General features: G+C 41.9%; 1 protein-coding gene across 1 annotated transcript in view; it reads left to right on the top strand.

The window, feature by feature from the left end:
* Nucleotides 1-221: 221 nt before the first annotated feature.
* BARD1 (BRCA1 associated RING domain 1) overlaps nt 222-24,250 on the top strand; it is a 61,947-nt gene continuing 37,918 nt past the window's right edge. The window contains exons 1-4 of the mRNA XM_063118560.1: nt 222-357; nt 3,475-3,531; nt 9,301-9,446; nt 19,597-20,555. Coding sequence (XP_062974630.1) covers nt 266-357; nt 3,475-3,531; nt 9,301-9,446; nt 19,597-20,555 — 1,254 coding nt within the window. The 5' untranslated portion in view covers nt 222-265. The remainder of the gene's footprint in view (nt 358-3,474; nt 3,532-9,300; nt 9,447-19,596; nt 20,556-24,250) is intronic.

The following is a 24,250-nucleotide window of genomic DNA, read 5'->3' as shown; positions in this document are numbered from 1 at the left end:
AGGGCCGGGCGCGGACCCACAGAGGACATTTCTCCCCCGCCCACTCCCCATAGCAGGCTCAAAGGGGGCAGCGGAAGAGATTCCTTCAGCCCCACTCGGGGATGTGGGGCGCCTCAGCCCCTGGCGCATGCGCACGGCCACCTTCGGGGGCGGAAGGCGGCAACATTTGAACCGGTTTGTCTCGGCCGCCTTCGTTTTTAGTCGTGGGACGATGGCGCCTCCCGCCACGCTCCGGGCCCGCTCCGGGAACGAGCCCGCTGGACGCATGGAGCAGCCGCAGCCGCCCCCTGAATGCCCGTGGAAGGAGACGCGGGCGGCCCTGGGTCGGCTGGCGGAAAGCTTGAGCTGCTCCCGATGGTAACCCTCCTCCGTGGCCTCGGGGCATGTAGGTGGGTGGGTAGGTGGCCTTGCAAGTGGAAATGCAACCTGGGAAGCCTTTCCCATTTACAATCTTATTAGGGCGCAGGCCTGTGCATTTTTAGGCCGGTGGTGGGGTGGGGGGGAAGTCCTACAACTCCCAGCTTGCCCCCCCCCCCCGCAAGCCAGCAAATCACTTTGAGACCGTATTGTAACTAAGGGCATGTCTTAGGGTGACCATATGAAACGGAGGACAGGACTCTTGTATCTTTAACAGTTACATAGAAAAGGGAATTTGAGCATGTGTCCTTTGTATGCATGCAGCACCTGGTGAAATCCCCTCTTCATCACAACAGTTAAAGCTACAGGAGCCCTGCCTTCTTTTAAATCTGGTCACTCTAGTATAGCTCCTGCAGCTTTAACTGTGGTGATGAAGAGAGAATTTCACCAGGTTCCCCATATATACAAATGACACCTGCTGAAATCCCCCTTTCTACGCAACTGTTAAAGATACAGGTACCCTGTCCTCCTTTTCATAGGGTCACCCTACATGTCTACACCAGCCATTTATCCCAGGATCATTCCTGTGCATGCAAATGACACACAGGGGATCCTGGGAGCAGGCAGGGGACACCAAGCAGGATGTAACACTTTTAAAACGGTATGAAAACTGTATATATGTAATGTGTCCTGGGCCTAATCTGCACCAAGTAGGATGTAGTACTCTGAAAGCGGTGTGAAAGTGGTATATAAGAGGCAGAAGCCACACCGAGCAGGATATAGCGGTATGAAAGTGCTATATGGTATGCGTCAATGGGCCCCAACAGTTGTCAGTGCACTTCAATACCCCTATAAAGCAGCAGTGCAGCTCCTGCCTCTTATATACCGCTCTCATAGTGCAATATCCTGCTTGGTGTAGATTAGGCCAAAGGCCTGAACAGTTGTCATAACCTGTGGAATTCCCTGCCTCTGGAGGTCAGGCAGGCTCCAGCCTTGTACTCCTTTCGGCGCCTCCTGAAAACATCTTCCAAGAAGCCTTTCCTTAATATGCAGCCTTGAATCTCTGTTTTTGCTTCTTTTAAATTTTGTTTTAACCGTTTTATTCTGTTTTTATTTTCATTTTATCTTGTACACCGCTCCGAAATTTTTCAATGGGGAGCGGTATATAAATATTCTAAATAAATAAACTGTTATAAGCAGTAGTGTAGATCCTGCAGGACGATCCCTCCATTTTCCTGGGATAATCCTTAGGTGTAGAAAGGGCCTAAGTCAAAGTACATTTGAAACAATTGCATTCTAGCTTCCAGCCCTGTGGCCGTTTAAATCGTAATCCCCTTGGGCTGGGGACCTGTCAGACGAATTCTTTGTAAAGCACCATGTACATAGATGGTAAATTAGCTCTTGTTTTGAAAAAGCAATGGGCCTGTTCAGACAACACGCTAAACCATGGTTAGGCTAATCCCTTTCCCAGCAAATGGTTAGTGAGCGTGCTCATGTTATGTAGCCATGGTTAGGAATGGTTCACACGATATGCTAAATCGTGGTTCACATGATGCGCTAAGCCATAATGTTTAGTTCAAAATGCTTAACCACCGTAGCTTCTTACATTATACTGAGTTAGACTATTGGTCTATGTAGTCTAGAATTGCTTGCTGCAGTAGGCAGTTGCTCTCTGGGTTCTAAATCAAAGGGTTTCCCCAAATGTACCTGAGATCTTATTAATTGGAGATGCTAGGAATTGAACCTGGGACCTTCTGCATGCAAAGCATGAATTCTAATATGGAGTTTATTTATTAATTAATTAATTTAGTTAATGATATTTATGAATTTGTTTATATTAAAAAAAAAAGAATCTAAGGGATGTACAAAAACAAGTGAATAAGATTACCTTCCTGGAATATTTGTTGGAAAAAGGTATGTTTTTTCAGCAGGCTCTGAAAACCCAGAAGAGTTGGTGCCTGCTTACTTTGTAGTGGTAGGAAGTTCCAGAGAGTGGGTGCAGTGAGATTAAAGGCCTAATGCAAACCAAGATGGACTGGACCTCTGAAAACCTTGGTTGTGGGCAGTTGTGGCCTTTCCTTTAAATGAATGCTCCCATATGTTGTTACTACGGGAAATTCAGGGTGTGTGCCTCTTTGAAAACCTTTTGCTTTATCATTTCCGGCAACTTGCATGAAAGTGGCATGCCACTGAAAGAGTCACTTCTGATGCTGTTCTGAATATCTCTGGTCACTTCTGATTGCTGCAAAACAGTACACATTGAAATGGAGGTTGCGACCTGCTATGTGCACATCCAAATCTGTCATAACTTAAGCATCTGTCTGGCTAAAAAATGTACTGGAAAAACTAGCAACAGGGAAGTGACCACCCAGTTAATGTCTCTAAAGCAGGGGTGGATAGAATGTAAGTCTCCAGATGTTTGAAACTTCAACTCCCAGAAGCCCCTGCCAGCATGGCCAGTGGTCAGGAATGCTGGGAGTTGAATGCTAAAATATCTCCCCAACCCTGCTCTAAAGGACTGAAATGGGTTTCGAGGGATGTTCTTGATAGTGTTGAATTTTGCCAGGCTGTTGAGTATGACACTAGGAACATTCTAAATGATGACTGAAACAATGTGATAGTTGTAGGGCTGATAGGTTACTATCTTCTAAACTGGCTGAAGTAGCCTAGTGAGTTTGTGGCTTTGACACAGCTAACAAGACAGCAGCCTGCTCTCACCGAAGTCTATCTGCAGTTGGGACAATTTGAATGCAACTACTGCCAAGTGAGTGAACCTCGGGTGGGGGTGGGGGTAGGCAGCCCCCCCTGCATTAAAAGCATGTGTGAGGAGGTTGCAGGCTAGCCTGCATGTCTAGTGAGTGTGAGAAGGGAACCCTGTGTGTGGACTAATATGCGTGTGTAAAGCTTCACATGAGGGGAGATCCTGGGCCAATCAGCTACCTGCAGTGGTATATTTTTGTGGAAAGGCATGATATTATTTATCTTAATAAAACAAATACATTAAAAGTTAAATGATATTATGTCTGCTGCAGGCATCGTTAATACTAATGAATTAGAAATGTTTTGATTGTAAAACCATCACCTTTAATAGATACATATTTTTTCTTTCCTTGATAGCGAAGGCATTCTGAAGAAACCCGTGAACATAGGAGGCTGTGAACATGTTTTCTGCCTGTAAGTCATTAGATATGAAGCTGTCCATGCTGGTGGGATAATGGGAGTTGTAGTTCAATACAGGGGCATCAGGTTGGGGAAAGCTATTCTAGATGCCTGTTGAAAACCTTCCTGTTTGAAGTGTGCCTCTCTCTAGTCCATGATTCTGTCAGTTTCCTGTGTGTTTGCTTTTAATCTGTGGTTGTTTCTAAATGCTCTGCTTGTGTTTGTTTGTTTTATTTATTGTTTGCTATCTCAGCTAGTTTGTGGTTTATTTTAATCTTTGTAAGCTGCTTTCTGTGCTTTTATAGCAGAAAAATAGATTAATAATAATGGTATCTTAGTCTAGGAAGTAATCAATTCTTTTAGTATTTTTTCTTAAGTATTTAAAATGTGGAGCTCTGCTTGGTGCAGGAGTGAGTGGTTTGAACACTGGTTTTGGCCTCTTCGGGCATTGTAAGGGTTTATTGCTGGCTAATTAATGATATGGATTTGTGGTTTGTTTGTTTATTTATTTATTTATTGATTACATTTATATGCCACCCCATAGCCGAAGCTCTCTGGGTGGTTTACAAAAGTTTTAAAAAGTAAACAGTAAAAAAAAAAGTATACAAAATTTAAAACCATCAAAACCATAAAAACAACAGTATAAAAGCAACAGTATCCATTTAAAAACAACAGTTCTGGGGTCTGTTAAAAAACAAACTTAGCATTGTTAAATGCTGTTAAATGCCTGGGAGAAGAGAAAAGTCTTGACCTGGCGCCTGAAAGATAACAGTGTTGGCGCCAGGCGAGTCTCATCGGGGAGATCATTCCACAGTCGGGGGGCCACCACCGAAAAGGCCCTCTCCCTTGTTGCCATCCTCCAAGCTTCCCTCGGAGTAGGCACTCGGAGGAGGACCTTAGATGTTGAGCGCAGTGTACGGGTAGATTCATGTCAGGAGAGGCGTTCCATCAGGTATTGTGGTCTCAAGCCGTGTAGGGCTTTATAGGTTAAAACCAGCACCTTGAATTGGGCTCGGAAATGTATAGGCAGCCAATGCAAGTGGGCCAGAATCGGTGTTATATGTTCGAACCTCCTTGTTCCAGTTATCAATCTGGCCGCTGCATTTTGCACAAACTGCAGCTTCCGAACCATCTTCAAAGGCTGCCCCATGTAGAGGGCATTGCAGTAATCTAATTTGGAGGTTACCAGAGTATGGACAACTGAAACTAGGTTATCCCTGTCCAGATAGGGGCGTAGCTGGGCCACCAACCGGAGTTGGTAGAAAGCACTCCGTGACACCGAGGCCACCTGAGCCTCAAGTGACAGAGATAGTTTACCCACTTAGGCTACTGCCTAACCAAACTAATTAAAATATTTGTGTTAGACCCTTTCTGGGTTGCATAAAAATGTGCATTATTTTTAATCAGTGTAAGTTGATCCAATAACAAAAAGTGCACAAGTGTGCTCGTTCTCTTGTGTGCCTCTGTGGCTTTACTGTCCATCTCAGTGTAAGCCTCCTTTAAGAGAACAGTGTAGCTTTTGAGGCACTCTGAAAAGACACATTGGTAAAACACATTTTTTAAAAAGTTGTGTTTCCAGAACTACTAAATTAAAGTGTAGCAATTAAACACTGTCTATGAGACACCTGGCAACATTTATCTTTGCTCCTTTTGAGGAAAGATTCCAGAGTGACTCCAGCTGCTGCTCCTTCATTTTGGCCATACTGATAAAATAGTATAGGAGTGCCTTTACTGCATCCTTAAACCAGCGCAGGTTTATTGTCTTTGCTGCCGCCTTCTTGCTTGATTCCTGGCTTCGTAAGTGGTATGGAATCCCTTGTACCTATTTCCAAAGACATGCAAATCTAAGTTGAGGGTTTTTGATACCATGTGCTTGCCGAAATGCAGGTACAGAAGAGCTGGTTCTCCGGGATAAGTGTCTCACAGGATTGCCCACTGAGGGAAGTAAAGCCCATGTAATCACACTCCATTCTGTGATTATGACCTATTGTGGTCTGGTATCCTGTTATAACTGTGGTTGTCTTACTTGAACATTCATTCTTTGAGTCATATCAACATATATCAGCCATCCTCAACCTGGTGGACTACAACTTCAAGTATTCCTGACCATTAACCATGCCAGCTGATGGAAGATGAAGTCCAAAATGTCGGGGGGTGGGGGGTTACCAGGTGGGATACTGACATAGGTGAACATGCAAAGCTATCTTATCAGACCACTGCTTCATGTTTATTATGCCTGGCAGCAGCTCTTAAAGGATTCTGGCTGGGGATCTTTTCTAATCTTGCTACCCAGAATTCTTTTTCACAGATCAGTCTGGAGACTGAATCTGGGAGAAGCATGTATTCTGCCCCAAGCTCTAGTCCTTCCCCGTAACTTTCCATTTATTATTTTTGCCTGTCTTTGAAAATAGTTACAAAATATGACACAGTGCATATGAAATTAGCCCTGATACTTGAGTCTAGGGAAGGGGGAGAATTTGGGGCAGTATCCAATATGGCTGCTGCAATTCCACTTATTCCATTGCACCAGCTGTAATTAAAAACAAAACAAAAACCTGCGTGGAATAACTCACATGCTGTTCCGTCGCATCTGGGGCAGTGGTGGGATGACCTACAGTTTTTCTTTCGCGTGTGGGTCCAGACCACCTATCCAGAAGGATACCGAAATCTGCTGAGAGGTCCAGGAGAATCAACAGATTTTATGATATGGTGGCTGCACTTGCATGTTGGGAAACTGAGCATGAATTGGAGCATCTCTAAATGTCTTATCAGTAAAAGATACATTAGATCAATAATTTTAATAAGGAATAGAAGAAAAAACTGTGCTGGGAATTTTACAGAGAGGATTTTAAAAAGCCTTTCACCCCATGTGGCTTTATTATTTCCAGAAATTTTGCCTCTCTAGTCTTTCGATAACATTTTTAATACATATTTTTAGCAAACATTTGGGGGTAAAAAGCTGGGTAATAATATATAAATACCTTTTCTTCAACATTTCATAATCCAAAGGTGTCCAATTTTTCTAATGTTTTGGAGGAAAACAAAACCAAAAAACTTTGAAAAAAATTGGGGGGAAATTGCCCTTGATTTTTTTCAGGTTTCTCCAGGCCTTTATATCTTTAATTACAACTCAACCTGTCAAGATTGCCTAGTGTTGTGTTGCAATTGAAAGCCCAACATCTGGAGGGAACGGGGAAGAGAGCCCCTGGCTGACCTCAAAAGTATGTTCCTGAGTTAGCAGATTGAATTCCACCCAGCCTTGCTTCTTGAAATGAGCGTCTTTGTTCCTCAGATGTCTTTAGTAAGTGATTCTTGTCTGCCTCTTTAGTGCTTAGTTTAGAACAGGGGTGACCAGATGTTTTGGCTACCACTCCCATCAGCCCTGGCCAGGATAGCCAGTGGTGAGGGATCATGGAAGTTATAGGTCAAAACATTTGTAGGGCCACAAATTGTTCACCCCTGTCTCAGAGAAAATGCAGTTATAACAAAAAGAGTGAGCCTGGACAGCTCTATTATGCTCTTTGCTCTTGTTTATAAATGCAGTGGTGGCTAATGATTGCCGGTTCTTTCACAACAGCACTCCACATACTGCTTAGGAAGCAATGCAACCCCAGAAACTGGCTTGCAAGAGTTTGTTGAGCACAGGGGAACTTTTCCTGAGGCTTGGACAGAACTGGTGCTCCTGGTACTGCAGTTTGGTTGCAAATAGCTTCTGAAAGCTGGCTACAGTTAGTAGGCATGACACAACTCATGAAATCGACATTTGAATATGTCCTTGAATACTTCGCTATAAAATCACTGTAGTGGTACTAAGGAGATTCTAGTGGAGGTTAAGACCTCATTTATGTTGCATAGGCTTCCTCATGCTCATCATGGCTAGTAGCCATGGATTAGCCTAATCCCCATTTATAGCCATCCAATTCGATGACCGTCATGACATCTTGTAGCAAATTCCATACTTTAACTATAAAGTTGTGTGATCAAGTTCTTCCTTTTTCCTTTCCTGAATCTCCCACCACTGCGTTTCATTGGTTGACCACCAGATTCTAATATTATGAAAACGGGATCTACTTTGGCACTACTATTTAATAAATGTATGCACTTTTTGTATAATATGCTAATTGATGCAAATTGATATTAAACATGGATCCTCTGAAGGTGTCAGAATAGCGTAGGGGGAAGACTTGGGCAAACCTATTGAAAAAACTAGCTGAAAGGATTTGGACTAATGGCCCATTTAATTCTGTTTCTGCCAATTAAAAGAGAATCCTATTAAATTATTGTATCAATGGTACCTCATCCCAGTGAAATGAAGACATCAGAAGTTCAACATCCTGGAAATGTTGGAGATGAAATTGGTACCTATTTTCATATGTGGTGGCTTTGCCCCTTGGTCAACTAGTTCTGGAGCAATGTCTTCAAAGAGGCGGAAACGATTACCCAAGAAATAAATTGAGCTTTCCCCTCAATTAGCTCTAATAGGACACAGGCCCGTGTTTACTGCCAGCAGCCTCTGAACTCAGGGAATGCAGACTGTCCAATGCAGGGCAGGAGGCCATCTCCATGCTCCAGCCACCCTGCATTTCTGCTAGATGGGCGATCCTATGGCCACCTCGGAAGGTGAAGGAAGGAGGCTGGGGCAGCCATAGGATTGCCCATCTAGCAGAAATGCAGGGCGGCTGGAGTATGGTGATGACGTTCGCCTCCGTTCACCCCATTCTCCAACCCCCTGGGAACACCCTGTCCCGTCCCCCCATCTCTGCCCTCCATTTTCTGAGTGCAGAGAAGCAGCCCGTGTGGTTCTCTGTGGGCTGACTGCAAGGGGGAGGGGTGGGAAGTGAAGTGCAGTTCCCTGGCTCTGACGTCGGAGCCCTGCCTGGATCTAACCTTGGAGCCAGGAAACCAAGCTATCCTTCCCCCCCCCCCCCGCCCCAGATGCTATGGTGGCTAGGGTTGATGGGAATTGTAGGCCAGACCATGTGGGGGGCCACAAGTTGCCCACCTCTGCCTTATCTGCTGGTGCAGTTTGTTGCTGTATGAGGTTTATCGTTCCCCTTCCTGTAACTTTAACTCATAGAATTTTGCCCTATTCCCAGATTTCAGGACAGACAGTTCTTCAGCTATGTTGTTGTTTTAACAAAAAACTCAACACTGCCCAGATTCACTTCTGCTCCTTCTCTGTTTCCTCCTGTAGGCTTAATATCCTCAGTTTCTTCAGCTTTCCTTCACATATGATTTCACTACACTATCACTAGTTTTTCTCTGATCTTTTCTCAGTGTATCTATATCATGAGTGATGTTTGCTTGGTGCAGATGTAATGTTTAAAACCCACTTCAAACTATGATTTTGCATACTGGTACACACTCAGTCCTTAACCTTGTTTAGGTATCCAGATATTGCCATTTAACTATGGCTAAAAATGTTGTCTTAAAACCGTTGTCATAGGCTGGATAATCTTTGACTATTGTTAATGGCCGAATGAGATATGCTCAAATCACAACTTTCAGAATTTATGATGCGGCCTATTAATGGCCATGTTCACATGGCATGCTTAACCACAGTTTAGCACGTTGTGAATGAGCTGCACAGTCAGCCTTAGGTTTGTGCACTGCCCTCTCCTCCCATGTGGCTGGGGCGAAGCTTTTGCTATCCTCTCCTGCATGAAATTAAATGATTTCTTGATCTGCTGTTTTAGTTTTCCTGTAAAGACTTTCTTTTAGACACTTCTATCACAAGCTATTGCTGGTTCTCCATGTGAACGTCTCGTTCTATTTGACTTTCAGAACTTGCATAGGTGATTGCATTGGCACAGCCTGCCCAGTGTGTCGCACACCAGCCATGGTACAAGACGTAAAAGTAAACAGGCAGCTAGACAACATCGTCAAACTATATATCAAATTGCAGAGTCTGCAGGGCAGGGACGTCTCAGGTAAGTGAAATGATGGTTCTTTAATGCCTGGGCCAATGTGTGTTTTTAAAGGACAAAAAAGGGGCACATTTCTGAAAGACCATTTAATGCAAGGTCCTGGAATTTTACAGCAGAATATGAATGTTCTTCTCCTTTCTCAAATCCACTGAGATCTTCCTTCAAATAGAGGGGAAAGGCTAATGCAGCATTTATATCTGCAATTCACCAGAATCTACTGAATTTAGATGAAAATGTCACATTTCACAGGTGGTGTTGGACTATCGCCTGATAAAATGCTTAAAAATAATGTAGGTTTTCTGCATTCTTATGCTTGCTTATATTTCTTAGGGTCAGTTTGCCCATTATATATTCCAAGCCTGGTCCCACTTCCACAAGTCAATCCCCTGTCCCTGTGCAGTTCCTATGGTTAGATAAGATATTGCAGCATTTTTCCTACAGACCTCTATATTGTGGATGTTTGGAGTCTGGTGCCAAGGAACATGGTTTATAGGAAATCGAGTATATTACACTTTTGGATGCCGTATTTCCCAGTCAAAGAACCACTCTCATGAAAGAAGATCATCCTGTCTGAAAACCTATAAAATAATATAATGTGAGGATTGGCTCTTGGAACTCAGTGTTTCTAAAATTTGTTCAAGAAAAGCCTGTTGCAGGAATCAGGATCAAATATAGTTCCTTCAAGCTGCTTTCATACTAGCTTCTTTCTCAGTGGGTTTCAGATACAAATCTAGAGCACTTCTTACTAGAATAGTGATATAAAGGGGGAGGTGACATGAAGAACACAGGCAGCAAACTTTTTTCACGATCTTGGGAGGTGGGTTAAGTGAAAAGGAAAATATTCTGATGCAGCTGCTAACTTTATAAAAAGAAAACTTAGCAAATCAACATCGGATAATTGGTATTTATGCTTTCCAGATGATTCCCTATCACCCGCAAAGCTAATTGCACGGCCTTACCCAAGTCATCTTCTCTGAACTTGCAGCTCAGCATGGATGTGAGGATGAAAAGGGAACAGCCCCATCTAGTTTGCTAGTCTGAGCTCCTTTGAGGAAGGATGGGATACAAATATAATAAAAGATATGTTAGTGGCCATGTTTTTGTTTGTTTTTAAAAATCAATTAAGGGTGTAATCCTATGCATGTTTAGACCGAAAAAAGGCATACAACTCCCAGCGTGCCCCTGGGAAAAGCACTTCTGCTCACATTCTGCTCATAGTCACTATATTTTCATAGATACTCCCCTTCACCATTGAAGCCCCCTGTTCCATAAAATCAGCTCCTGAGGGATGGGGAACTTTTTAGAACAGGAATGCACCACAGCACAGCCCACCAGCCTCCTGGGGCTGCCCCCCTTCAAGCCCTGCCTTGGCGTGGGAAAGAGTGTGCGTTCTGCTACTTCCAATTCTGACATCGGAGATAAGATCAGGGAGGATGAGTAATGCGACTTGCTCACGTGGGGAAGAGTGGATGCTCCTCTCAGCATGGGTGAGTCAAGCTCAGTCTGTCTGGCATCTCCGATCAGAGCTTACTGTCCCACGATATATTATTATATATTATTATTATTTTATATAGCACCATCAATGTACATGGTGCTGTACAGAGTAAAACAGTAAATAGCAAGACCCTGCCGCATAGGCTTACAATTTATTTAGCTATTCAAATAGTGTTTTTGTAAATGGTCAGTGTACTTATTTACCATGCACTTAAGCTTTATATAGTTGCTAACTGCTAATAAAACTTCATGCATCTGATGAAGCAGACTCTACTCCATGAAGCTTATGCCACAATAAAATTTGTTAGTCTTTTAGGTGGTACACGGCTCTTTATTTTTGTTTTAAAATTGTTATGGGCTCTATGAAGGGTGTAGAACAACATTTTTCAAAATAAGGATTCACTTGTTGTTGAAAGTACATTCTAGGACAAAGCTTGAATTAGATCTTTTCTTCCTTTGCAGTGCTGTCTTTAAAATGGAATTTGTGAAATGACTTAAAATCTTTGCTTTCAAAATATCAATTAAATCAGTTACAGGAAGCCAGATTCCAGCTGGACCTCAGGAAAAACTTCCTGACTGTTAGAGCAGTACGACAATGGAACCAGTTACCTAGGGAGGTTGTGGGCTCTCCCACACTAGAAGAATTCAAGAGGCAGCTGGACAGCCATCTGTCAGGGATGCTTTAGGGTGGATTCCTGCATTGAGCAAGGGGTTGGACTCGATTGCCTTATGGGCCCCTTCCAACTCTTCTATTCTATGATTCTATGATCATGTTTGACCTCTTTATTCATTGCTACCTTGCAGAATAAAACATTGCTAACTGTCTGCTCATGTGAAGATTCAAGTGTTAGAAGTCTTAACTAAATTGAAGCAGTGCTTCTTTAATGTAACTGTTTAGTATGTTTGAATTTGGATATTACCTTAAGATGACTGCTTGAAAATTAAATCTTAGAAGTCAAGTGTTAGGAAACTGTCTTCAGGTGACAATCACAATGCCTTAATTAGGTAATTGAAATGGGAAGATTCATTTTAATTTACATGTAATTAAATTCTGAGTAGGGAAGACTTAATTTTTTTTCCTGGTGAGCTGGTATTGAACCACAGTGTGGCTATATTTTGCCAAGTTTTTACAATGGCTCTTTGCTGACATATAAAATTCTCTGCCTTGCCAGTGCAATGACTAAGGGAAAACTATTTATTTATTTATTGCGTTTCTATACCGCCCAATAGCCGAAGCTCTCTGGGCGGTTCACAAAAATCAAAGCCAATTCAAAGCATAAAACAACAGTATAAAAACATGATATAAAAATACAATATAAAAACAACCAGCATAAAATCAGCAGCAGTGCAGAAATACAAATTTAAAATACAATTTTAAAACAGCAAAGTTAAAATGAATTTACAGACTGATAAAATACTGAGAGAATAAGGAACTCTGGTCATATTTGCACATAACAGAAAGCCTCAAATATTGGCTTACTAGTGTGCAAACCATGTTAGTGTTAGCATAACAATGACACTATTCAGATGACACGCTAAGCCATGGTGGTTAAGCATTTTGAGCTAAACATTATGGCTTAATGTGCTGAGGGAGCTAATCCAAACCATGGGGGCTACATAACCATGGTTTAAACACCATCACTAACCATTTACTACAATATGGTTAGTGGCCTAACCATGGCTTAGTGTGTTGTCTGAACAGGCCCAATTTCTGCTTTTTCTTTATGGATACTTTGTCTGGCAGGACTGAACCATCCATCCTAGAGTTCTCAAAGAACTCAAATATGAAATTTCGGACGTCCTCACAAAAATATGCAACATGTCCCTAAGCTCAGCCTCTGTACCAGAGGACTGGAAGATGGCCAATGTAACACCAATTTTCAAAAAGGGATCCAGGAAATTACAGGCCGGTTAGCTTGACATCTGTTCCAGGTAAATTGTTTGAAAGCATTATTAAAGACAAAATCAGTAAGCATATAAGAAGGGCAGGTCCTGCTGAAGAAGAATCAACCCGGGTTCTGCAAAGGCAAGTCCTTTCTATCACCTCTGACTTTAATTGTGGTAATAGCTTCCTATCACACTATAGGTGTTAATTACTCCAGCAGTAGTAGGATATATTATCGTCAATTACTGTTGCAGTGTGTGGTTAGTGTACTTATTTTGCATGCATTGAAGCTTTAACATAATTGTTACAGATTGTGTCTTTTACATTTTATTTCTACTTGATCCCATTTGACCTCTCTACACCAGCCTGTATTTATACCTGCCATCTGAGGAGAACATTTCCTCCATCTGATGAAGTGCACTTGAGCCCACAAACCTTGTGCTGTAATTGATTTATTAGTTGTTTAAGGTGCCACAAGACTCTGCAATCCAAGATCAAGGAGGTGTGTCAAGTCTCTGATTATAAATTGAAAACAGGAAAAAGAGGCCCTGAATAACCTGGGGCTTCCCATCTTGCTTTCAGTTTTAACCTCTTCATCTTGTAAACAAACTGGGGGACTGAAGTGCGTTGAGAAGCTTAGGAAGAAGTTGACAAACAAGCTTTTAAGGGCATAAGTGAAAACTTTCTCAAGAAGCAGTCCCCCATCTGTTGTCTGTGAAGCTGTGATTACCAGTAACAATTCTCATTTGACTCTGCCCTCCTCCCTTCTTTTCAATATGCCCAAATCCTTTTCTTCCTCTTCCATCCTTGGGAGAAGGTAAACGGCTCTCCTAAATTATTGTCATTATCGGCTTTGTCATCGCCGTCAGCTGCACAGCTTTTCGTTCCACCGTCTTTGACAATATCCTTTCCAAGTGAACCTTATTACCTGCATTTACTCTAAAATGTATAATTATTGTAATTAAGGTGGGTAATTAGGAAGAACTTGTTGAATTGAGGGACATAGTATGTGGCATACTGGAGATAAAGAACTCTGATTTACACTAACTTTTTTTTCAAAATGAGCTTCCTGACTACTTCAGCTGATTATTATTTTTCTTGGATCAGCTTACTTTAAAGAGAAGCAATTCTGCTGTAAACTTTCCTGATAACTGCTTATAATTCTACCTATTCTTCTTAATGCAGTCTCACTTTAGTGGAGAGCTGAATTGTTGTGGGTGTTTTTTTTAACCCCCCCCCCCCCGCAGGTGCTGGCCATGTCCTTTTGAGCACATGCTGGTCCAGGTGGGTAACACAACAAGCTAGACATTACGAGGGGGGTGGGGGTGGGTCCCAGTTCAGTTTCTCTTGGTTGTGATGCAGAGGAGGTGATTTTGACCTCTTTCTGTTATGGATTGCACAGCATTCCATGTGTATGATAAGGTTTTTCATAATGGTTCCAAATGAGTGTTTGAATAGCTGGAAATTTCTCCTAATTTTTATTCCCCCAGTGCTGAATGCTTAACATACAAACTAATCATACTTTGGTGAAGGCGCTAATGTTGCACAGATGGTATCAAAGCACTTTGCTTTGGTTTTTAATAAGCGACTAGTTTGTCAAAAAGATTTCTCAACTTCTGTTCTGAAAACCCATAATAGAGAATAATTTTAGTGGCACACAATGTGCGTCATTATATTCTTTTGATACAGATTAATGATAGTTAAACCACATTTTTCTAATTGCTGCTTTCCCACTCCATAGCTTGTTAGTGCTTTGCAGGAAAATCATAGATAAGCAGCGCTATAGCTATAAATCCAGATCTCCATTTTTTTCTGCTGTGAAATATTTTTAAGTTCAAGTATTGTATTAAATATCAACACAACCTGGGCTCCTCCTGTAGAAAGTAATCCCACTTCAGTTCAGGCAGAGATGATTCATATATCATCTTATGCTAATGAATACTAAATCTATGGCTAAATGTACAATATTAAAAAATAAACTGTTGAGTTTGCTTTATCAAGCTATAAAATAGTCCCAAGGCTTATTATATGGGTATAATTTGGTTAAGTTTCTTATGATAGAATCCAATTCTTCAAGTCTTTTAGCTGTTCAATACTGGGAATGAGTTTGTAGGAAATGCAGTGAATTCAGTAATGCATTTCGAATATTTACTAAGTTTACTAAAATGCATACACAGTTGAACTTCAATCTGAAGGGTTCATTTTCCTGCTTTGTGGTTGATAAATGCCACCAAGTTGTTAATCTTAAATTAAAAACCATGGAGGCAGTCTCATGTCCTCAAACATGTGTCTGCTCCAATCACACTTCAAACATGTGTCTGCTCCAATCACACCTAAAGCAGAGAGTGGAGATTGCAGTTTAACATGCCAAAAGGGTGCTTGGGGGTGTTGAACCTTTCCCCATACAAATACTGCTTTTAACCTCGGTGTCTCCTTCCCACTAGATTAGTGTGTCAACCTGGCTTCAGGGGGTGGAATCTAGGGATAACAGTCATAGACCGATGGGGGTTCACTCCCATGCACACACAACATGCTCCTTTTAAGTGTTGGAGTAGATGTGATTGTGACAGAACTTCAATAGTTATGACTTTATCTAAAGCATGTAAGAATTGTCTTGCTCAATCAGATCATATAGTCAGATGCCCCCAGAAGTTTTCTACAAATAGACATCCTGAGTTCTTTGCTGCTTCTCAACATGGAGGCTTTATGTTCGCTCGATGGCCTTGTAGGCCCCTTCCAACTCTGCTATTCTATGATTCTATGATCTTGCAGCCTATGACAATAGGTTGGTTGAACTGTCTCAGCTTTAGCTATAGAGGTAACTTTCAGTTTTAGAATGCTAAAAAAGGAACATCAGCAATCCAGGTAAAACCTTAAACATAGAGCCATCTAAACCTTTTAAAAATGGGAAACAGACCCTTTTAGGACTGAACACAAAGCAGAAGAGGAGGAAGTTAACCATTTGAAAGATATTCTAGGATGAAAAAAAAAAAGCTTTTTCAGGTGTTACTGTATACTAACAGCAGCCTCATTTTCTGAGTGTGGAAACGTACCTATGTAGCTAAAAGAGCATTATCAGCACACAAGAGGAAAGTATTGGCAGCCTTGGGCATCCCCAATATTTGGCAAAGTACAAAAAAGCTTTACCAAAAATAACCTAAGGGGGTTTCCCTGCTTCCCCCCCCCACACCCCCCCCCCCCAATCATGACAACTGAGTACCCTCAGCAAGCATAGAATGCTTGACTGGCTTGGGGATGGAGAAAACCGAAAACCAGGGAGGGGGAAACTGAATGGAGTATCCTGGAAGAGAGAATAGCTGGCAGACTGTAACTCTGGATAGGAATGTTTCACACTGTAACATTTTGTTGCGAGTTCCACTTGTGATGGTAGAATGATGGAAATAACCAGATACATTAACTATACCTTTTTCCCTTGTAGCTATATACCGTATTTCTTCGATTCTAAGACGCCATCGATTCTAAGGCGCACCCCATTTTTAGAGATGTTAATTTGGGGGGAAAAAGGGCATCTTAGAATCAAAGAAATACGGTAGCTTGTTTCCTGTCAAAAGCTGCCTGAATTTCCTGTCTGTGTCTGCCCTCCATCTCGGAGTTTTGTTTCTGCTGCAAAGCAAAACCCCACCGCCCTCCCTGCACAAACGCAGGACGAAGCAAGAGCCCTTCTGCCACCCTCCTGCTTCCTCCCCGCTGAGCCCAGGGTCGCGGCAGGAAGGAGCTGCAGGGGCTGCGGGCAGGAGGGGGCCGGCCGAGGGGCAGCCTGAAAGGTTCGGGGGTCCTGAGCACAGAGGGGGAGACGAACCTCCAGCCGCTCTCCGCTGCATCCAGGGCGGGAAACGCCAGAGTTTGGTTTCGCGCCTAAGAAGGGAGGGAGAAGGGGCGGGGAAGACGCAAATGGCTCCGTTTCCTTTATTGACTCGGAGTGACTTCTGCGCCGCCTCAGGCAAAAGATCCTCCTAAGTGCCGCCACCCCACCCCCCAAACCCTCATATAGGGGGGCGGATTCAGTCGTTAACCCTCATTGGAGCTCAGAGGTTAAAGCAGCCGCAGGTTTCCAGGAAGGAAAAGCAACGCCCCTGCAGAGGAACTTAACCACCAGGACTAAATAGCTTTGGATAGCCTTCTCCTCAGAGGATTTATCAAACCCGCTTTTGAGCCATCCAAATCAGTGACGGGACGTACTAAAACAAAGGACAATACCGTATTTCTTTGATTCTAAGACGCCATCGATTCTAAGATGCAGTCCATTTTTATTTATTTATTTATTTATTTATTTAATTTATTTATTTTTCGCAGTCCATTTTTAGAGCTGTTAATTTAGGGCAAAAAGTGTGTCTTAGAATCGAAGAAATACGGTAATGTAGTTGACAAACAGAAGCTCCATCCCTTGAACCATGGAATCTCTTGCAGATACTAATTATTTTATTATTAACATTTATTACTCTGCTCTTCATCCCAGTAGAGAAACCTCAATCCAGACATCATGCCAAACTATGGCTTGTGCTAACCATACTTTAGACCCCGTAGTTTTGTACTTCCAGTGGTAGGCAAACCATGGTTTAGACATGCTTGTATTATTTCATATTTTTCTCTTTTTATTTAAGACAATTTTATATCCTGCCTTCCTCTTTTAATAAAAATACTTAAGACAGCTTTCAGTATAATACTAAAACAAAACATTTTCTGTCCTCTCCATCTCACAAGTTCATGCTCACCTCGATTGTGCAGCAGCCTCTGGAGGCAGGACGATGGCTGATTTGTCAAATCAGACGTCAAGCCAAATAATATCTGGTTGTTTTTTTATTCTGGCTTGCCAGCTGACTGCAACCTATAGTTTCTCAATTTGGCCACTGTGCCAAACCAAAGCTTGGCATGATGTCTGATTTAAGCCACTATATCCCTATCAAGAGCTAGAAACATCTTTAATGAATAAAAATTTAATGAGTAAAAATTGGCGATGTCTCCCACATTCTGTGATTGGTACCCAGATTCTGTGCAAACTTCTGCACTTGTGGAATTGCTGAAGAATACAGAGCCCTGCTTATGATATTGCAGGCAATTAAAAGCAAAACTGAGCTGCTTTTTCTCCTGAGCTAGTTTTTCTCTCGCCTGCTTCATGGCCGTGAATATTTATATCAAGGTAAATATTTTGCAATTAATCTTGTCAAAGTGTAAACAGAGAAGAAGGCAAAGGTAAATATTATCTGCAGAGTGTTTTCTTTCTCAATCTGGCGGCAATCAAGCTTTGTAGATGCCATTGTTAGACTAAAATTAGATCTAAGTTTTTTATTTGGAAAGAAGGCTTATTGGCGATGGAACATTTTTTTGTTTCCAGGGTTTCCCCCCTCCCCTCCCCTTCAATTCTGTGGCTCTAGGCAAGTTGTGTAGGAGCTGCACTTTAATGGGCAGCTTCAATATACCACTGAGGTACTTCTATTTCTAAATTAATAGGTCATCATTACCTAAGGCTGCTTTAATCTTGGAGTAGGCAATAACTTATTGGTGTAACTTCCCCTCTCAACCAATATCCTAATTCAAGAAGAGTGAGACTTGCATTAAATCTAATGTATTAAATTTCATTAAGGAGCTCAGGAAAGTTGCAGTTGTGATGCTCTGTGCTTTATTACCTTTCTCTGCAAATTTTCATTTGTATGTTGATGATATGGATTTTTATTTCCCCCTTTGCTGCAATACTTATACAGTCTACTCCTGCGGTTGCATGAAAGGGTTAAAAAAAACCCATTATATCCTTAGAAAAGAAAATTGTAGCTGGAGTTTTAATGCAGTGAAGGAGAAGTAATTTTAACTACGTTTAGTCTCAAGGGACTACACTTTTTAAAGTATTACACATTTTGATTTGCATGCCCATGCTCCCAGGATGTTAAGCAGCTAAAATCTTAGCATAATGTGTCTGTCTTTTTTCTTTTCTTTTTTACAGCCTATATGAGGAGAGCTATTTATGTAGTCCTTCGGTTCTCCAAATAGTGTTCCCTATAGCAGTGCATATAGTTGTGAGACTCTGATGGATGCTAACGCCTCCCATCTTGGGTTGGCTTTGAATCAGGCTACGGATCCCTCTTAGAACAAGAGTGACAGTGGCTCAGATTCAGATATAATGCCAATAAAAGGTGTGACACTATAGGTGCTCGCATGCTAAATCTATGAACCTACCTTGCGTTGAATCAGAGTATTGGTTCATCTAGCTCACTATGGTCTGCAGCTGCCTAGGATTTCAGGCAGGAGTCCTTACTGGTAGGGACTGAACCTGGTACTTTCTGCATGCAAAGCAGGTGCTTTACCACTGAGCTATGGACCTTCTCTCCCTCTCCTCCCTCTCCTTGATTTGGAAGAGCAAACCATAGTTTGTTGGTTCAAATGTAATGGCAAAGTGTGGCTTGCTTCAAACCAAGAAGTAACGAAATAAGCAGAGCAGGGAAGGCAAGTGGGCACACAAGCACAGGGCTTCTTTCCATAGTTCAGCACAATGGGAACGACACTGCATGTGAACTGACTCCGTATGTGAATGAGTGAGTAAAGCAATTAGCATGCCTGAGGATATTTTAGAAAGTATAGAAGAGCTTTCAATCTTGTAACATCTAACTGTCCATCTGAAGTAGGACAGCCCTGGCCCAGCTTTACCAGACCTTAGTGTTACACTAGTGTTACCAGACCTTAGTATTTTGAGTATGAGCAGGCCATACGTTGTTATAACTGTTAATGGCTCTTTTTCCTCTTTAATCTATTTTCCCACACCAGGTTCTGTAGATAAGCTGGCTGTTCCAGGAGACATAGATCCTGAGGCAGGAACTAAGAAGCAAATCAAAATGTGGTTCAGTCCTCGTAGTAAGAAGATGAGATTTACCTTCAAGAAGAGGCCGGAGAAGCCACAGCAAGCCAAGATGGGCAAGGACAGCCAGCCTGATGACTCGACTTCTGTGTATGACTTTCTTTCCTCCCCTCCTCATCAAGAACATTTTAGAGAGGATAAGAAATCTCGGCCAAAATGTAAAAAGCAGCTGAAGAAAAAGACTTTAACAGACATCAACCAGCAATGGGATTTGCTCGAGGGAAGGCAGGAGAAAATCAGTGGCCACGATGAGGGGACCCTGAGTGAAACTAAGGAAACAGTGGTGTCATTTTGCAGTCAGACAGTGGTGATCCCCAGTCCTAGTCCAAAAATAGGGCATAGGTCTGCAATGGGGCTTGTACAAGATGAGAATGAACTTGGTATGGGTGGTGATGCATCTGTGAAACCCACGGAGAAGAGCAGCAGTGATAACTTGTCTTCTACATGTGACGTTGCTAAGGAAAGCTTGACGTCTGAAGAGTGCCTCCCCTCTGGAAGCAAAATGGCTCGGCTAAAACGTGGCAGGCAACAAATGGGATCTCCCACTTCTCTATCTAAACGTCCCAGGAGGAAAGAGCAGAGTACCTGCAGGAGAACATCACTGTTGAAAGAGTCCCCGAGTCAGTCCACCAAAAACTCCCTTGGAAAAACCTCTTCTCCTTCTACTCTGACTGCTAGCATCTTGAAAAAGTCTGAAGGCTTTCAGAGTGTGAGGAGTCAAATAACACCAGAAATGCCAATTCTGTCTAATAATCCTACACGAAAGAAGGCACTGGAAATTGAGCTTTGCACCAAGAAATCTCCCAATAATCTCTTGGCCAAGAGAAATCATAAAGGGGAGACTTTACTCCACGTTGCTTCCATTGAGGTAGGATGAACTTCGTTTTATGCAGAAAAAATTGAGTTCTATTATTTATTTATTTATTTATTTTATGATACACAACATCCATACTTATTCTGTAACCCCTCCTGTTCCCTCCCCGTGCTTGGTCAATTACATCAAATCCCAGCACAACATGCAGAGTTTAATTATTTCATTAGTTGTGACGAGTCCAACAAAATATTTCAAGGAGATTTTTGGTTGTCTGGTTTTTGAGTCCCATAGATTTCTATAGGCTTCTACCATAGTTATTCTGTTTGGTTCCTTTTTTCATATTGTCTATATATTTTTGCCAGTCTGTCCTGAAGGTGTCTCTTTTCTTTATCCCTGTATGTGTTCTTAATTTCTGTGTCAACTTTTCGTTTATTGCTATGTCCCAGATTTTCTTTTTCCACAGCGATATTGTCAGCTGTCTTCCAGTTTCCTGCTATTACTTGCCGTGCAGCTGTTAACATAAACCCTATTAATATTTTTTCTTTTAGCTCTCTGTTTTCTTTAACATACATATTCAATAAGGCTAGTTCTGGTGTTTCACAAACCTTCAGTAATTATTTTTATTTCCTGAAAAACCTTGTTCCAGAACTTTTTGACCTTCCTACTGAAAGTAATGTAAATACTCTGTTTCTGCCTTGCAGAACACCTACAAAAGAGCAAGTGACCTCCCTTTTGGCTAAATCCATGTAAAGGAGTTGAAGCTTCTGAGTTGCACCATACTCTTTCTTTTTCCAGAACTAACAAAATGCCTGTCACCATGCTGTATACAGTCTATATATGGCTTTATAGCTTATATTGTGCAAAGATCAGTAGCGGGAGAGCAGCTGAGATAAACGTTGCTTCTCTCCCACACCCCTACTCCATTCAGATTCCTATCAAAGCATCAACAAATGTGGCGTAGCGAGAAAACCTCCTTCTCCCCGTCTGTAATCGTCAGGTACTCCAGGGGACTCAAACCCACTTGCATAAAAGTATTCGATGTGCATGCAACGTTTTCCTCGCTAGCATTCCACATTTTGATTGTGTTGATTTTGGAGGGTTCCTAACTCAAGAACTAGCTTGATGGCAGGAAGAAAAGGAGACCTCGATAGGTGTAATTCATTAAACAGGAGTAGATTGTCATGGTGGTCACAGGTACGTTCCTTTTCCTGAAGCCTCATCTGTCTTCCTAGGAATGCCTGAACGAATGTGGTGTCACTTGTTTTACGTGTGTGGATTTTAGCATAAGTAACTATTTGCCTTCCTTTTCTTTCTTCCTTTCTTTCTTCAAGTTAGTTCAGTGATTCTTACCATTTGTTTATGAAACCAAGCTTTTCATTTTAAATGGAATTGGAAGCCGCACATTATTGCATACAAATTCCCTATCTGAAATCACTTATATTTAATTAGTCATTGGGGGATAGAATTGTATTGATGAGAGTGCTTCTGTTTGGAGGGAATTGCTGTTCCTTCGGTTCATTGACATCAGCATTTTCTTCATTAAAATGCTGTGTGCAAACTATCCCTGGACTCTTTCCATAGGGATATTTGTAAAGGAAGATGTTGAGCTAGGTTGTTCTGAAAAATGGACTTACCTTAGCAGTTTTCTCCTAATGAGAGTCCCTTTTCTTCAGGTTTGCAATAGGTTTGTATATTTTAAGTAACCAAGAAATTCTGATGGGAGTGAGAAATGAGAGTGGTCCTATTATTGTTCAAATATTCAGCTGTTGGGGGGAAGAATTCACATTAAACTAGGTGACACATTAGGTTTGCAAATCGATACCAAAATTGGGATTGAAATTAACATCTTGGCTCTTCTTGTATGACCATGCATGCATCACTTCATATTTCTAAGTTACTCATCTATAAATGTAATAGGTCTTTTTGTCTAGGACTGTTCAGAAATCATTCTAAATGCATGTGTGTGGGGGGAGGCATGACCAATTCTCCCCCCCTCCTCCAGGTTCAAAGTAATGTCTGAATAGTACACTGGACTGCTTTGTTCAGTTATTGTGAGCAAATGTTGAGATTCATTTGTTGAGGCCTTTAAAAACAGGGAGGTAACACAATGGCTTAATTCAGATCATTCTTGAAGCTGTGTTTGGAGGAATAGAAGAAAATCACTTCCCAGTATTTTTGAAGAGGTTTTGAAGAGCTCCACTGGCTTCCAGTCTGTTTCCGGGCACAATTCAAAGTGCTAGTTATGACCTATAAAGCCCTATATGGCTCAGGTCCAGGTTATTTGAAAGACTGTATTCTCCCATATAAGCCTGCCTGTGCTTTGAGATCTTCTGGAGAAGCCCTTCTTTCAGTCCCACCATCTTCACAGGTGCGCTTGGTGGGAACATGGGAGAGGGCCTTCTCGGTGGCTGCTCCAGTGCTTTGGAACTCTCTTCCCGGGGAAGCTAGGCTGGCTCCCTCCTTGATGGGCTTTTGGAAGCAGGCTAAAACTTTTTTATTCCAGCAGGCCTTTGGAGAATAATCTCGACCTCCATCTATGTTAATGTCTTATAATTTTGTTGTGTATTTTAAAAGTTCCACCCCCCAATGTATGTTTTAAACTTTGTAAGGCCGCCTTGAAGCCCAGCATTGGGCAAAAGTCGGAATACAAATAAGTATAATAATAATAATAATAACAACAGCAGCAGCAGCAAGTGCTAACCATAGTTTCCTGACTTGGACATTGCAGCAAACAGATTAGTGCCAAACAAGAAACAGAGAGGAAAGCATAAGAGGGGAACGTCACCATGCCTGCTTGGGATATGTGTCTCTCTAATACACTTTTGAGCATACTTTCGTAAGTGTGGAGTAAGTCCCTCAGGAGCAACGATTGATTGGGAATTACTCTGGTGTTAGGGCAGGGTGCACAACCTTTTTGGCTACAAGGGCCGCATGGAGTGGCTTCTGGAGTTGCGGGGGCCGCACATGTTTGTGCATGCAACTCTTACAACATGCAACTCACTGCTCGTGTGGTCTCAACTCACGCCATTCAAATCCAACACCTGCCTAAGAGCGTTTCAGGGATCTGGCGCCTGCTTTGATGCAATAAAACCAGAGTACAAGGGGTGGGGTAACCCTCCAAGATGAACGAGAAAAAGGGAGAAACATCTTCGGGTGCTGTAGACAACTTTATTGTGAACATGCCCAATGTGTTTCAGCGTGTGGCTTTCTGTTAGGCATTCTTCAGGGGGCTGGAACAATACATATCTGAACAAAGCATTAAAATCATTACAATTGAAAAAGCACATTGCAGGCAAGGCTTGTGCCTGTTTTATAAACAATAAAACAGTATGACATTGCAAGCAAGGTCTGTTCATATATTTACTAAAAAACAGTTAAAATATTAAATACTCACTTGTAACAATATCTGCAGAAATTATTTACAACATGTCTCTGGGACTAGATGGGATGAGCTGAAGGCTATGTTTTTATACTTTTGTACAAGTTTTTTCTTTGTGTTTCTTATAGCAGTTCGCTTAAGGTCTTCCCGTATCTGGACTGAGCTGCAAACACCAGGGAGTGTCTCAAAACTTACAGGCAGTTACAGGAGTGGTAGAAATTCTAACTCCTCCTTTAACTCCTGTGAAGACATGGTGTTCAAATTCAAAATCCACTCCAGTTCCTTTCTTAGCAGCTGCTTCTCATTCTTATGGTTAAATTTTTCCAGTGTCCAAAACTTAAGATCTATTAGAAGATGTTTCTTTCCCCCA

Source organism: Elgaria multicarinata, chromosome 2 (genome assembly GCF_023053635.1).
Source record: "Elgaria multicarinata webbii isolate HBS135686 ecotype San Diego chromosome 2, rElgMul1.1.pri, whole genome shotgun sequence".
NCBI lineage: Eukaryota > Metazoa > Chordata > Lepidosauria > Squamata > Anguidae > Elgaria > Elgaria multicarinata.
Note: the sequence above shows the minus strand (reverse complement) of the source record. Positions and strands in the feature narration are given on the sequence as shown.